This window comes from Nicotiana tomentosiformis, chromosome 8 (genome assembly GCF_000390325.3).
Source record: "Nicotiana tomentosiformis chromosome 8, ASM39032v3, whole genome shotgun sequence".
Taxonomy (NCBI): domain Eukaryota; kingdom Viridiplantae; phylum Streptophyta; class Magnoliopsida; order Solanales; family Solanaceae; genus Nicotiana; species Nicotiana tomentosiformis.
Window position 1 is genome coordinate 99,805,843 of NC_090819.1, and position 12,650 is coordinate 99,818,492.

General features: G+C 39.6%; 1 protein-coding gene across 1 annotated transcript; it reads right to left on the minus strand.

Moving 5' to 3' along the window:
• Positions 1 to 5,546: 5,546 nt before the first annotated feature.
• Positions 5,547 to 6,203, minus strand: LOC138897891 (uncharacterized). Its single transcript, XM_070183912.1, has one exon. The coding sequence runs from the start codon at positions 6,201 to 6,203 to the stop codon at positions 5,547 to 5,549; it is 657 nt and encodes a 218-aa protein (XP_070040013.1).
• Between the last annotated feature and the right edge of the window lie 6,447 nt (positions 6,204 to 12,650).

Genomic DNA, 12,650 nt, shown 5'->3' on the forward strand with positions numbered 1-12,650 from the left:
ACACTACTCGTCTACTTAATAAATAAAAATTAACTACTTTGAAATTATTAAAAAGAACAAATACATGACTAGTTCACTGTTGGCTTGCCCAGCGGCGAGCGAGCGACGTTGGGCGCCATCACGGCCTATAAGGGAAATTGGGTCATGACAACTTGGTATCAAAGTGATTTGGGTACCCGGGTAAAGCTCAACATAGCTGTCACGACCCATTTTCTGAACAAGCCGGGACCGGCACCCGATCACTAAACATGACCGAGCGAACCATCTACGCTTATCAGATCTATTATAACTTCAAACTTTTTATGCCAGAAAGAAATACTGTAACCAAATACTTTAATAGATTTAAATATCTAAAATAAACCAACTCCAAAACTTTATTCGTAGTAACCATTGAAATACTGCTAAGTTATTATCAAAAACATCTAAATCTTAACCAACCGACTGTGTCTATGAAGCCTCTACTGATAAACTGACGCACTGCTCAGGACATGAGATTTCCTAGCCAGTTCTCTAAGTAAACAAAGATATAGCTAAATAATGACGACTCAAAGGAGTACTCCACAAATAAAAGAGGAGCTCACCAATAACACTGGAAGTGAGGAAATTCCTAACCCGTACCATGCTCGCCTGCAAAACCGGTTCCTACGTTGTACCGCAGACCAACGTAGGTTCTCAAAAGAGAACGTCAGTACCATCCATTGTACTCAGTGAGTCTCAATGACATGGGATTAAACTTTAATAACATATAAATTACGAGCAAAGATTCTAAATGCATGTAAAACATAAAGCTTATAAGAACAATTCTAAAATAATTGCATAATAGCAGTTTATGAATATTCTAAAAGAAATTCTTTTCTTTTTCTTTCTTATAAAAAAATACTTCACTTTATACTTTGGGAGTTCCAACTATCCTGACCTATTTCTGTCTTAGTCGCCGTGTGATAGACACGGGTTCGATCCCAACCCGATCGAATAGGCCCAATCCACGAGGTGCCACTCGCTTCATGGTTCTCAGCGCTCATGTATCATACCTTAGCCTGGCTAAGTAAATTCTCAACAACGAGACCATCGGCTCGTGTGCTCCCTACTTTGGCACAAGTAGTTTTAGGAAGTCAACGCCTTGGTCAAGACCCTCGGCCTGGACGATGACCTCTTCTCAGAATAAAGGATACTCCCAAAAATCTTTTCTTTCTAAAACTTCTTCTTGTGACTTTTCAAGTCTAAATCTTTTAAACATACTTATACTGGAATCCTTAAATGTAAGATATGGCATAAGAATGAAATAAACATTCAAAGTATTTCTAAAGATTCTTGCTTCTTCATGAAATTTTCTTTTTCAACATGAAAATGGCCTATAAGAATTACACAAAAATCTGAAAATTTAAGCACATATATCAGAATAAATCATCTAAACTTTAACTAAAATAATTCTAAGCTAATAGGTACCCACTCACTCCAATTAAGTACATATTAACTCTTTTAAGCAATTCATCAAACACCTTGTATGCGTTCTTTTGTGAGTTAAACCACTTTAGTAAAGGGTTATATCAACTCAGCTCAAAACTTCTCGAGCCAATACGTAGTCCCCAATCCAATTGACACCACTCAAACAATCGATTCTATAACAACCAGTGCATTTTAATCAGTTTTAAAGTTTCTCACCTAAACATGAAATATACTGTTGATACAAAGAAAGAAGGGAATTAACTATTCAATTCTTACTTATTACCTCTGTAGGATAATTAATAATAGGGAATTTATATACCTGAGTTCAAGAATTAGTAGTTTGTAAAGAACCCTAGAATTTTCTTTTCGTTGCCTGTGTGCCTTGCGTTTGCTGCGTAAACAGAACAGCGTTTTGTTTCTTGTATAAGACTTTGCTTAAAGTTTTGCATTCCACAACCCTTTATGGGCTAAGGCACGTGCTTCCTTTTTTTTTTCCTTTCCTTTTTTTTGTTTTTGGTTTTGGTTTTTCCTTAACTAGTATTTAATTATACCTACTTTTAATAATTAATAACATTAAAATTATTAATATTCCCCTAATTGTATATCCAATTATTTATAAATAGAGAAGTAACTCAAAATCAATCACAGGGGTTTAAATCTGTAATAGAAGTATAATTTAAGGTTATAAAAATTAAATTCTATATTTAGCATGTCTTGAAACTTTTATAGATTTGAGGAGTGTTACAATCTTCCCTCCTTAAAAACATTCATCCTCGAATGTTACTAGGGCCTTATTCTTAAGCTAACAATCATTCCTTAGGTCCTTGAACCTCTTATGTTTTCTTAGCACTACTCACTCTTCCAAGGGACTCAAAATTTTGGTTAACTCCCTAAATTTTCAAAATTTCGGCAGAGTCTCCCTTGTAAATTGGACTATCCAAAAAAACAATCCATGTCACCAATACCACAACTACAATAACAACAACCAAATATACTGTAACAGGCCATTCATAGGCACCATACACAGCTCATAAACTAATTACTCACACTCCGGCAAGGAGGTACCCCAATAGCCAACCAAAAATCTAAAGCACAACACTTCAGCAAAAGTAAATCACTTTAATAAATTAAATATACTCTGGCATAAACTAAATTACTACAATAACTAAGTATAATCTAGGAAGGACATAAACACTTGCTAACTTGTATTTAATAAATGAAATATAAATTCCAAGCCAAACCTAGGTTCACATACCTTGTTCCTCAAATAAATAAGGATACTTTTACCTCATATCTTCCTCGACCTCCAACGTAGCCTCTTTTGAATCATGATTATTCCACAAAACTTTTACTGATGCTATATCTTTTGTTCTTAACTTTCTTCCTTGCCTATCGAGAATTTCTATAGGTACCTCTTCATAAGTCAAGCCTTCTTTAATTTATATGGTATCGGCGGGTATTATATTCGACTCATCATGAATGTACTTTTTAAGCATAGACACATGAAAGACAGGATGAACAGAGGACAACTCAACGGGCAGCGCTAGCTCATAAGCCACGTTTCCTTTCTTTTCTAGAATTTCATAAGGTCCGATAAATCTAGGACTAAGTTTCCCTTTCTTACCAATCCTCATAACTCCTTTCATTGGTGAAACTTTCAAAAATGCCTTATCACCAACCATGAACTCTAAGTCACGATGCCTCTTGTCAGAATAAGACTTTTGACGACTCTGAGTCGCTTTTAGTCTTTCTCTCATTAACTGAACTTTCTCTAAGGCCTCACAAACAAACTCTGGACCAATCAACGACACCTCTGCTGGTTCAAACCAACCCACTGAAGACCTACATCTTCGCCCATACAACGCTTCATAAGGACCCATACCAATGCTGACCTGATAGCTGTTATTGTAAACAAATTCTATAAGTGGCAAGTGATCATCCCAATTACCTACAAAATCTGCAACACATGCTCGCAGCATATCTTTGAGTGTCTGAACGGTCCTTTCTGCCTGACCATCGGTCTGTGAATGGTAAGCGATGCTCAAATTGACCTTGGTACCTAATCTTTTCTGAAATGCCTGCCAAAAATGCGTTGTGAATTGAGGGCCTCTGTTAGATATGATTGAAACTGGAGTACCATACAATCGGACTATTTCTTTGATGTACAACTGTGCATACTGCTCTGCGGAATCTTTCGTCTTTACTGGTAGGAAATGAGCGAATTTTGTGAGTCGTTCTACGATAACCCAAATTGAATCATGCTTACAGTATGTGCGAGGTAGACCTACTAAGAAATCCATATTAATCATCTCCCATTTCCACTGTGGTATCTCTATTTCTTGAGCTAGGCCATCAGGCCTCTGATGCTTGGCTTTGACTTGCTGGCAATTCAAACATTTAGCCACATGATCTGCTACTTGCTTCTTTATGCCTTTCCACCAATACAACTCTTTCAAGTCCAGATATATTTTTGTAGCACTTGGGTGGATTAGCGTACCTCGAATTGTGAGCTTCTTCCATTATGGCCTTTCTCAGACCATCTACATCATGCACACATAACTGATCATTCAACTTCAAAACTCTGTCACTTCCTAGAGTGAAAGCAGTGATTTCTTTGTTTCTGAAACCTTCTTTTAACTTCAGTAAGTACGGATCTTCATCTTGCTTAGCCTTAACATGCGCAATAAGGGAGGATTGCGCTAAGGCATAAGTAGTTATACCTCTTTCTTCGGTCTCATCCAATCTAGTTCTATCATTTGCTAGTTTTTGAATTTCTCGACCCAAAGATCACCTTTGTACTGCAAGATGGGCCAAGACACCCATTGACTTCCTACTAAGTGCATCTGCTACCACATTAGCTTTGCCCGGGTGATAAAGGATATTGATGTCATAATCTTTCAATAGCTCAAGCCACCTTCTTTGTCTCAAATTTAATTCTTTTTGCTTGAAAATGTACTAGAGGCTTTTGTGATCTGTAAACACTTTAGAATGCTCGCCATAAAGGTAGTGTCGCCATATCTTTATGCAAACACCACCGCTGCAAGCTCCAAGTCGTGTGTGGGGTAGTTCTTCTCATGATTCTTTAACTGCCTGGAAGCATAAGCAATAACTTTTACATTTTGCATATGAATACAACCAAGGCCCACTCTAGAGGCATCACAATACACTGTGAATCCCCCCGAACCTGTCGGCAAGGTTAACACAGGTGCAATGGTCAACCTTTTCTTTAACTCTTGAAAACTCTGCTCACAAGCGTCTAACCACTGGAACTTAACTGCTTTCTGAGTCAACTTAGTTAATGGAGTTGCAAGTGAGGAAAATCCCTCTACAAACCTTCTATAGTAGCCAGCTAATCCCAAGAAACTCCTGATTTCGGTTGGCGTAGTCAGCCTAGGCCAGTTCTTGACTGCTTCTATCTTCTAAAGATCTACTTTTATGCCTTCACTAGATACCACATGGCATAAGAATGCCATTGATTGCAACCAGAACTCACATTTTGAAAACTTGGCATAAAGTCCATTCTCCTTCAAGGTCTGCAAGGCTATCCTGAGGTGTTCAGCATGTTCATCCTTGCTCTTAGAGTATACCAAAATATCGTCTATAAACACGATGATAAAGGTATCAAGGAATGGCTTGAAAACTCTATTCATGAGGTCCATGAATGCAGCTGGAGCATTTGTCAACCCAAAGGACATTACTAGAAATTTATAGGGCCCGTAGCGAGTTCTAAAGTCTGTTTTAGATATATCCTCTTCTCTGATTCTCAACTGATGGTACCCCGACCTCAAGTCTATCTTTGAAAAGTACTTTGCACCTTGAAGTTGATCAAATAAATCATCAATTCTTGGCAGTGGGTACTTGTTCTTAATGGTAACTTTATTCAACTGTCGATAGTCGACGCACATTCTGAGAGAACCATCTTTCTTCTTGACAAACAGGACCGGGGCACCCCACGGTGAAACACTTGGCCTGATGAAGCCCTTGTCAAGAAGGTCTTTCAACTGTTCTCTCAACTCATTAAGTTCTGCTGGAGCCATCCTATAAGGAGGTATAGATATGGGCTGAGTGCCTGGCATGAGATCGATGCCAAAGTTTATGATTCATTCAGGAGGAAGTCTGGGAAGGTCATCTGGGAAAAGTTCTGTAAATTCTCTAACAACTGGCATAGAGTGAAGAGCTGGTGGTTTTGATTCTGGATTAATGATATGAGCCAAATAAGCGATACATCCCTTACCGATCATTCGTTGTGCCTTAAGGTAAGAAATAAACTTACCTACCAGCAATGTTGAACTACCCTTCCACTCTAAGACTTCTTCATTTGGAAATTGGAACCTGACTATCTTGGCACGACAATCTAATATGGCATAATAGGAAGACAACCAATCCATACCCATTATCACATCGAAATCCACCATTTCAAACTCTATGAGATCGGCATCGGTGATGCGACCTTGGACTGAAACTATACAACCTCTATAGACTCTTGCGACTTTCACTAACTTGCCAACTGGAGTAGATACTAGGAATGGCTCACTAAGTTGTTCCGGTTCTAGCCCGAGGTTAATTGCAAAGTATGGAGTCACATATGAAAATGTTGAACCTGGATCCATTATGGCATAAGCGTTATGTGAGCAGACTAGAAGCATATATGTAATAACTTCTGCAGATGCCTCTGCACTCTGACGATCAAGTGTAGCAAACAAACGGGGTTGTGCCCCCTCCTTGAGTAACTCGATATGCACCTCTTCCTGCTCCATGCCCTACCTGATTATGAGAACCATGAGCCTCTAGTGGTGCAACTGTAGTAGCTGAGGAACTAGAAGGATGAGTTGATCCACCACTGAAATTACGTCGTAACTTTAGGTAGTTGGCCTTTATATGACCAATGTCTAAACTCGAGCTTGCCGCTTACATGTTCCACAAAGACCTTGTTGTTATGAATGTTGCTCAGCATGACTCTGGCTATGTGGGGATGATGTCCTAAAATTCTGATTCTGGCGAGACTGGTTTCCATAACTCTAAGTATGTCTAAGTACGTCTGAAGGAAGACCCACCACCTGACCGATGACTGGGCTGAGCTGGTACTAATGACTGCTTATCACAGGAACCCCTTCCACCTCCGCTGGATGTACCATTAAACCTGCTCGTTGTCCAGGCTTTCTTGTTATGCATTTTTTCTTCTCTCCTTTGTTGTTTGTCTTTTTCTAAGTGCTTGGCGAATCCCACAACATAGGAGAAAATTGTCATTCCTACCGCTGCAGCTGATGTCGTATCCTTAATGTGGTAAGCCAAACCGCCAACAAACCTGCGAATCTTTGCTTTTTCTGTCTTAACCATATGAGGAGCATGCTTAGCCAACCTTATGAATTCCATGTAGTACTTTTGGACACTTTTATTCCCTTGCTTGAGTTGTTCGAACTATGTAGCCTTAGCTTCCCTATCCTTTTCCGGGATAAAGTTAGCCATGAAGGCCTCTTCAAATTCTTCCCAAGTAGGCGGTCCATCATCTTCATCTCTTTCCTTTTCCTACATCTCAAACCAAGCGCCAGCAACATCTCTAAGCTGGTAAGCAGCCATCTCCACAGCTTCATCATCAAATGCCTTTATCGCTCGGAGTGCTTCTTGACACCCTTCAGCCACAACATTGGATCTTCATCAGCTATAGAACCATGGAACAATGGAGGACTCAACTTCAAAAATTCATTCACTCTTAAGGACTCAGAATTGTTCTGTCTATTTGATTGAGGTGGAATCTCATCTCTTCACTCACTCAGGTTGGCCATGAAGGCTTTAAACATCTCCATAGCACTGTTGACAGCATTAAACATCCGACCCACCTCTTGAGATATAGCTGTCTGAGCCGGAGGTGCTGTTGGGGCGGCATTGGATCCTGAGGTACTGGATCATCATGCTCCACCCCTTCTTCATGTTCAACCAGGGGTACTTGAACCCTCTTTGTGGATTTACTCTTCCTTTTCTGAGTTGAAACCTTCTTAGTTCTACCTTGAGCCACAATAGTTGCAATATTTTCTTGAGCAGCATCCTGAGTGTCGGTGTCAAAGTTGCGAGTACGAGCCATTTCTACGAGTTTTGGAGAAACGAATACATTAGATAATTTCTTAGAGGTAGGATCTACTGCACGATCTAAAGTATGAAAAAATGAGACTTTTCCTAAATGTTTGTAGCCTCCTGTTTATAAGTATGGCGCGCTTCATAACCATAAACAAGACTCTACTAACACGGCTTCATAGACCCCTAGGACTCCATAAACCTGAGGCTCTGATACCAAGTTTATCACTGCCCATTTTCTGAACAAGCTGAGACCGACACCCGATCACTAAACATGACCGAGCGAACAATCTGCGCTTATCAGATCTATTATAACTTCAAACTTTATATGCCAGAAGGCAATACTGTAACCAAATACTTAAATAGATTTAAATATCTAAAATAAACCAACTCCAAAACTTTATCGTAGTAACCAATGAAATACTGCTAAGTTATTATCAAAAACATCTGAATCTTAACCCACCGACTGCGTCTATGAAGCCTTTACTGATAAACTAACGCACTGCTCAAGACATGAGATTTCCTGGCCAGTTCTCTAAGTAAAAAAGAAATAGCTAAATAATGATGACTCAAAGGAGTACTCCACGAACAAAGTGAAGCTCACCAATAGCACTGGAAGTGAGGGAAGTCCTAACCCGTACCCTGCTCGCCTGCAAAATCGATTTCTACGTTGTACCACAAACTAACGTAGGTTCTCAAAAGAGAACGTCAGTACCATCCATTGTACTCAGTGAGTCTCAATGACATGGGACGAAACTTTAATAACATATACATTATGAACAAAGATTCTAAATGCATGTAAAACATAAAGCTTATAAGAACAATTCTAAAATAATTGCATAATAGCAGTTTATGAATATTCTAAAAGAAATTCTTTTCTTTTTCTTTCTTATAAAAAAATACTTCACTTTATACTTTGGGAGTTCCAACTATCCTGACCTATTTCTGTCTTAGTCGCCGTGTGATAGACACGGGTTCGATCCCAACCCGGTCGAATAGGCCCAATCCACGAGGTGCCACTCGCTTCATGGTTCTCAGCGCTCATGTATCATACCTTAGCTTGGCTAAGTAAATTCTCAACAACAAGACCATCGGCTCGTGTGCTCCCTACTTTGGCACAAGTAGTTTTAGGAAGTCAATGCCTTGGTCAAGACCCTCGGCCTGGACGATGACCTCTTCTCAGAATAAAGGATACTCCCAAAAATCTTTTCTTTCTAAAACTTCTTCTTGTGACTTTTCAAGTCTAAATCTTTTAAACATAATCATACTGAAATCCTTAAATGTAAGGTATGGCATAAAAATGAAATAAACATTCAAAAGTATTTCTGAAGATTCTTGCTTCTTCATGAAATTTTCTTTTTCAACATGTAAATGGCCCATAAGAATTACACAAAAATCTGAAAATTTAAGCACATATATCAGAATAAATCATCTAAACTTTAACTAAAATAATTCTTAGCTAATAGGTACTCACTCACTCCAATTAAGTACATATTAACTCTTTTAAGCAATTCATCAAACACCTTGTATGCGTTCTTTTGTGAGTTAAACCACTTTAGTAAAGAGTTATATCAACTCACCTCAAAACTTCTCGAGCCAATACGTAGGCCCCAGTCTAATTGACACCAGTGAAACAATCGATTCTACAACAACTAGTGTATTTTAATCAATTTTAAAGCTTCTCACCTAAATATGAAATTTACTGTTGATACAGAGAAAGAAGGGAATTAAATATTAAATTCTTACTTATTACCACTATAGGATAATTAACAATAGGAAATTTATATACCTGAGTTCAAGAATTAGTGGTTTGTAAAGAACCGTAGAATTTTCTTTCCGTTGCTTGTGTGCCTTGCGTTTGCTGCGTAAACAGAATAGCGTTCTGTTTCTTATATAAGACTTTGCTTAAAGTTTTGCATTCCACAGCCCTTTATGGGCTAAGGCACGCGCTTTCTTTTTTTGTTTTTGTTTTTGGTTTTTACTTAACTAGTATTTAATTATACCTACTTTTAATAATTAATAACATTAAAATTATTAATATTCCCCTAATTCTATATCCAATTATTTATAAATAGAGAAGTAACTCAAAATCAATCACAAGAGTTTAAATCTGTAATACAAGTATAATTTAAGATTATAAAAATTAAATTATATATTTAGCGTGTCTTGAAACTTTTATAGATTTGAGGAGTGTTACAATAGCCTTTCATCCTCAGACCAATGGGCAGTGGGAGCGGACGGTTCAGATCTTAGAGGATATGCTCAGAGCATGCGTGATTGACTTCGGAGGGCAGTGGGATCAATTCTTACCTTTGGTCGAGTTTGCTTATAACAACAGTTATCACTCTAGCATTAAGATGGCTCCATTTGAGGGTTTGTATGGTTGGCGATGTCATTTGCCCATCGGATGGGTTGAGCCCGGCGAGGCTAGGTTATATGGTACTGATTTTGTGAAGGGTCTCTTGGAGAAGGTGAAGTTAATTCAGGAGCGACTTCGCACAACATAGTCCAGACAGAAGAGTTATGCGGGTCAGAAGACGCGTGATTTATCATTTATAGTGGGCGAGAAGGTTCCCTTTAAAGTCTCACCGATGAAGGGAATCATGAGGTTCGGGAAGAAGGGAAAGTTGAGCCCAAGGTTTATAGGTCCATTTGAGGTGTTGAGGCAAGTTGGGGAGGTCGCTTATGAGCTTGTTTTGCCTCCTAGTCTATCGGGAGTTCATCCGGTTTTTCACGGGTCTATGCTCTGGAAGTATTATGCCGACAGGTCGCATGTGTTAGACTACAGCACGGTTCAGCTAGATGAGAACTTGGGTTATGAGGCGGAGACAATTGCCATTGTTGACAGGTAGGTTCGCCAATTGAGGTCTAAGAAGATTTCTGCGGTAAAGGTTCAGTTGAGGGGTCAACCAGTCGAAGAGGCAACTTGGGAGACCGGGGAGGACATGCGGAGCATATATCCACACCTATTCAACAGTCTAGGTATGATTCTAGACCCGTTCGAGGACGAACGTTCATTTAAGAGGTGGAGAATGTAACGACCCGACCGGTCGTTTTACCTTCTAGGTCCTCGTTCCCCTGATTTAGACTCCCCGTATGTGTTTTTACTTTTTTATGAATTGCGGGGATGGTTGGTTCGGGTTTGGAAGGGTTCGGGTTGAAATCAGAACACTTAGTTCCTTAACAGTGGCTTATAATGGTTAAGTTTTACTTGAGTCAATGTTTTGAGTAAACAACCTCGGAACCGGGATTTGACGGTATCAATAGGTTCATATGATGATTTTGGACTTGGGCATGTATTCGGATCAAGTTTCAGATGACCCGGGAGCGTTTCGGCGCTTAATATTGGAAGTTGGCGCATTGAAGGTTTTCAAGTTCTTTAAGTTTGGTTTGGAGTAAGTTTTGGTGTTATCGAGGTTCGTTTGGGATTCCGAGCCTGGGAATAATTCTGTATGGTGATTTATGACTTGCACGCAAAATTTGGTGTCATTCCGAGTAGTCTAGGTATGATTCAGCGCGTTCGGAGTAAGTTGAAAAGCTTGAAGTTCATAACTTGATTAGATTTGGTTTTGGGGTGCGATTCTTAGTTTTGATATTATTTTATGTGTTTCGAGAGTTCGAGCAAGTCCGCATTATAGTTATAGGCTTTTTGGTGCATTTGGACGGGGTCCCCGAGGACTTGGGTGCGTGTGCTGTTCTGGTTTCCTTCTTCGCGAACACGAAGGAACCCTCGTGATCACGAAGAAGGAATAGGGACTGGGTGGTTTTGTGCATCGCGTTCACGAAGTCTTGGACGCATTCGCGAAGGCTTAGGGCTAGTGGCCTTCGCCTTCGCGGGAGACCTATCGCGTTCACATAGAGTCGAGGCCCTGAGCCTGGGCCTGGGCAACCCAGTTGCCTTACGCGTTCGCGAGTGAGGTCACGCGTTCGCGATGAGGAGGCGGCCCAGTGCATCGCGTTCGCGAGTGTCCTCTCGCGATCGCGAAGAGGAATTTTCCTGAGTTCTTTAGTTTTTCCTTCGCGATCACGAGGGCTTGTCTGCGATCGCGATGAAAGCAGACCTGGGCAGAATGTTTTAAAAGTCGAGACTTAGGCTTTTTGGTCCATTTCTCTCACTTGTTGGTCGATTTTAGAGCTCTTTGAGAAGGCATTTTCACCTAGCACTTTGAGGTAAGTAATTTCTACACAATATGAGTTTATACATGCATTATCGGTAGATTTTAACATAAAAATTATGGGAATTTTAGGAGATTATTGGAAAACCTAGGTTTTGATAAAAATTGGATTAGACCACGAAATGAATATGGAATTGAGTAAAAATTACACATTTGGGTTCGTTAGGTTATGGGTAACGTTTATTTTCGAAAATTTCCAGAATTCGGGCACGTGGGCCTGAGAGTGAATTTTAGGAGTGTTCCAATTTGGGTTGGGTAATTACTCTAATAGCTAAATTATGAACTTTTGAGTGTATATTGCTTAATTTATATAATATTTGGCTAGATTCGGATTGTTTGGCACCAACTTGAGGCTTTAGAGTGAATTTGTTGGCCGGAAAATGAGATTTGGGACGAGGTAAGTCTCTTGACTAACCTTGTGAAAAGGAATTTACCCCATAGGTATTTTAAATTACTATTTGCTACTAATTGTGGGTGCTACGTACGCACTAAGTGACAAAAGTCCGTGTGTAGCTATAAATCATGCTTATATTCAGGTAGCTTTAGGACCCTATCATGAAATACTTGTATTGTTTACACTCTACTTGTTAATTTAAGTGATTAAATTATATTGAAACTTGATAAATGATTCGAAAAGACCGAACTTCACTTACTTTGAGTTTTGGCGGGTTACTTAACCGTCGATAGAAATTGTGCCTCTTTGTGTATTAGTCTTGTGATAGCCTTTTAATCGGATGTTCGTAGAGTATTCTATCTTCTTGTGGGGCGGGCCGAACGCCTCGGCAGTATAATAGATGCATCTATGGTTCGTGCCGGTCGTCCCTAGGCAGTGTACACATTATTCTGGATCAGGCCTTACGACCTCGGCATAAATCGTGCGTGATAATCTCGGAGTCCGATTACACTTGATTTTACTTTCATGGCTTGAGAAAATATAGTTTACTTGATGGTCCGCATTTG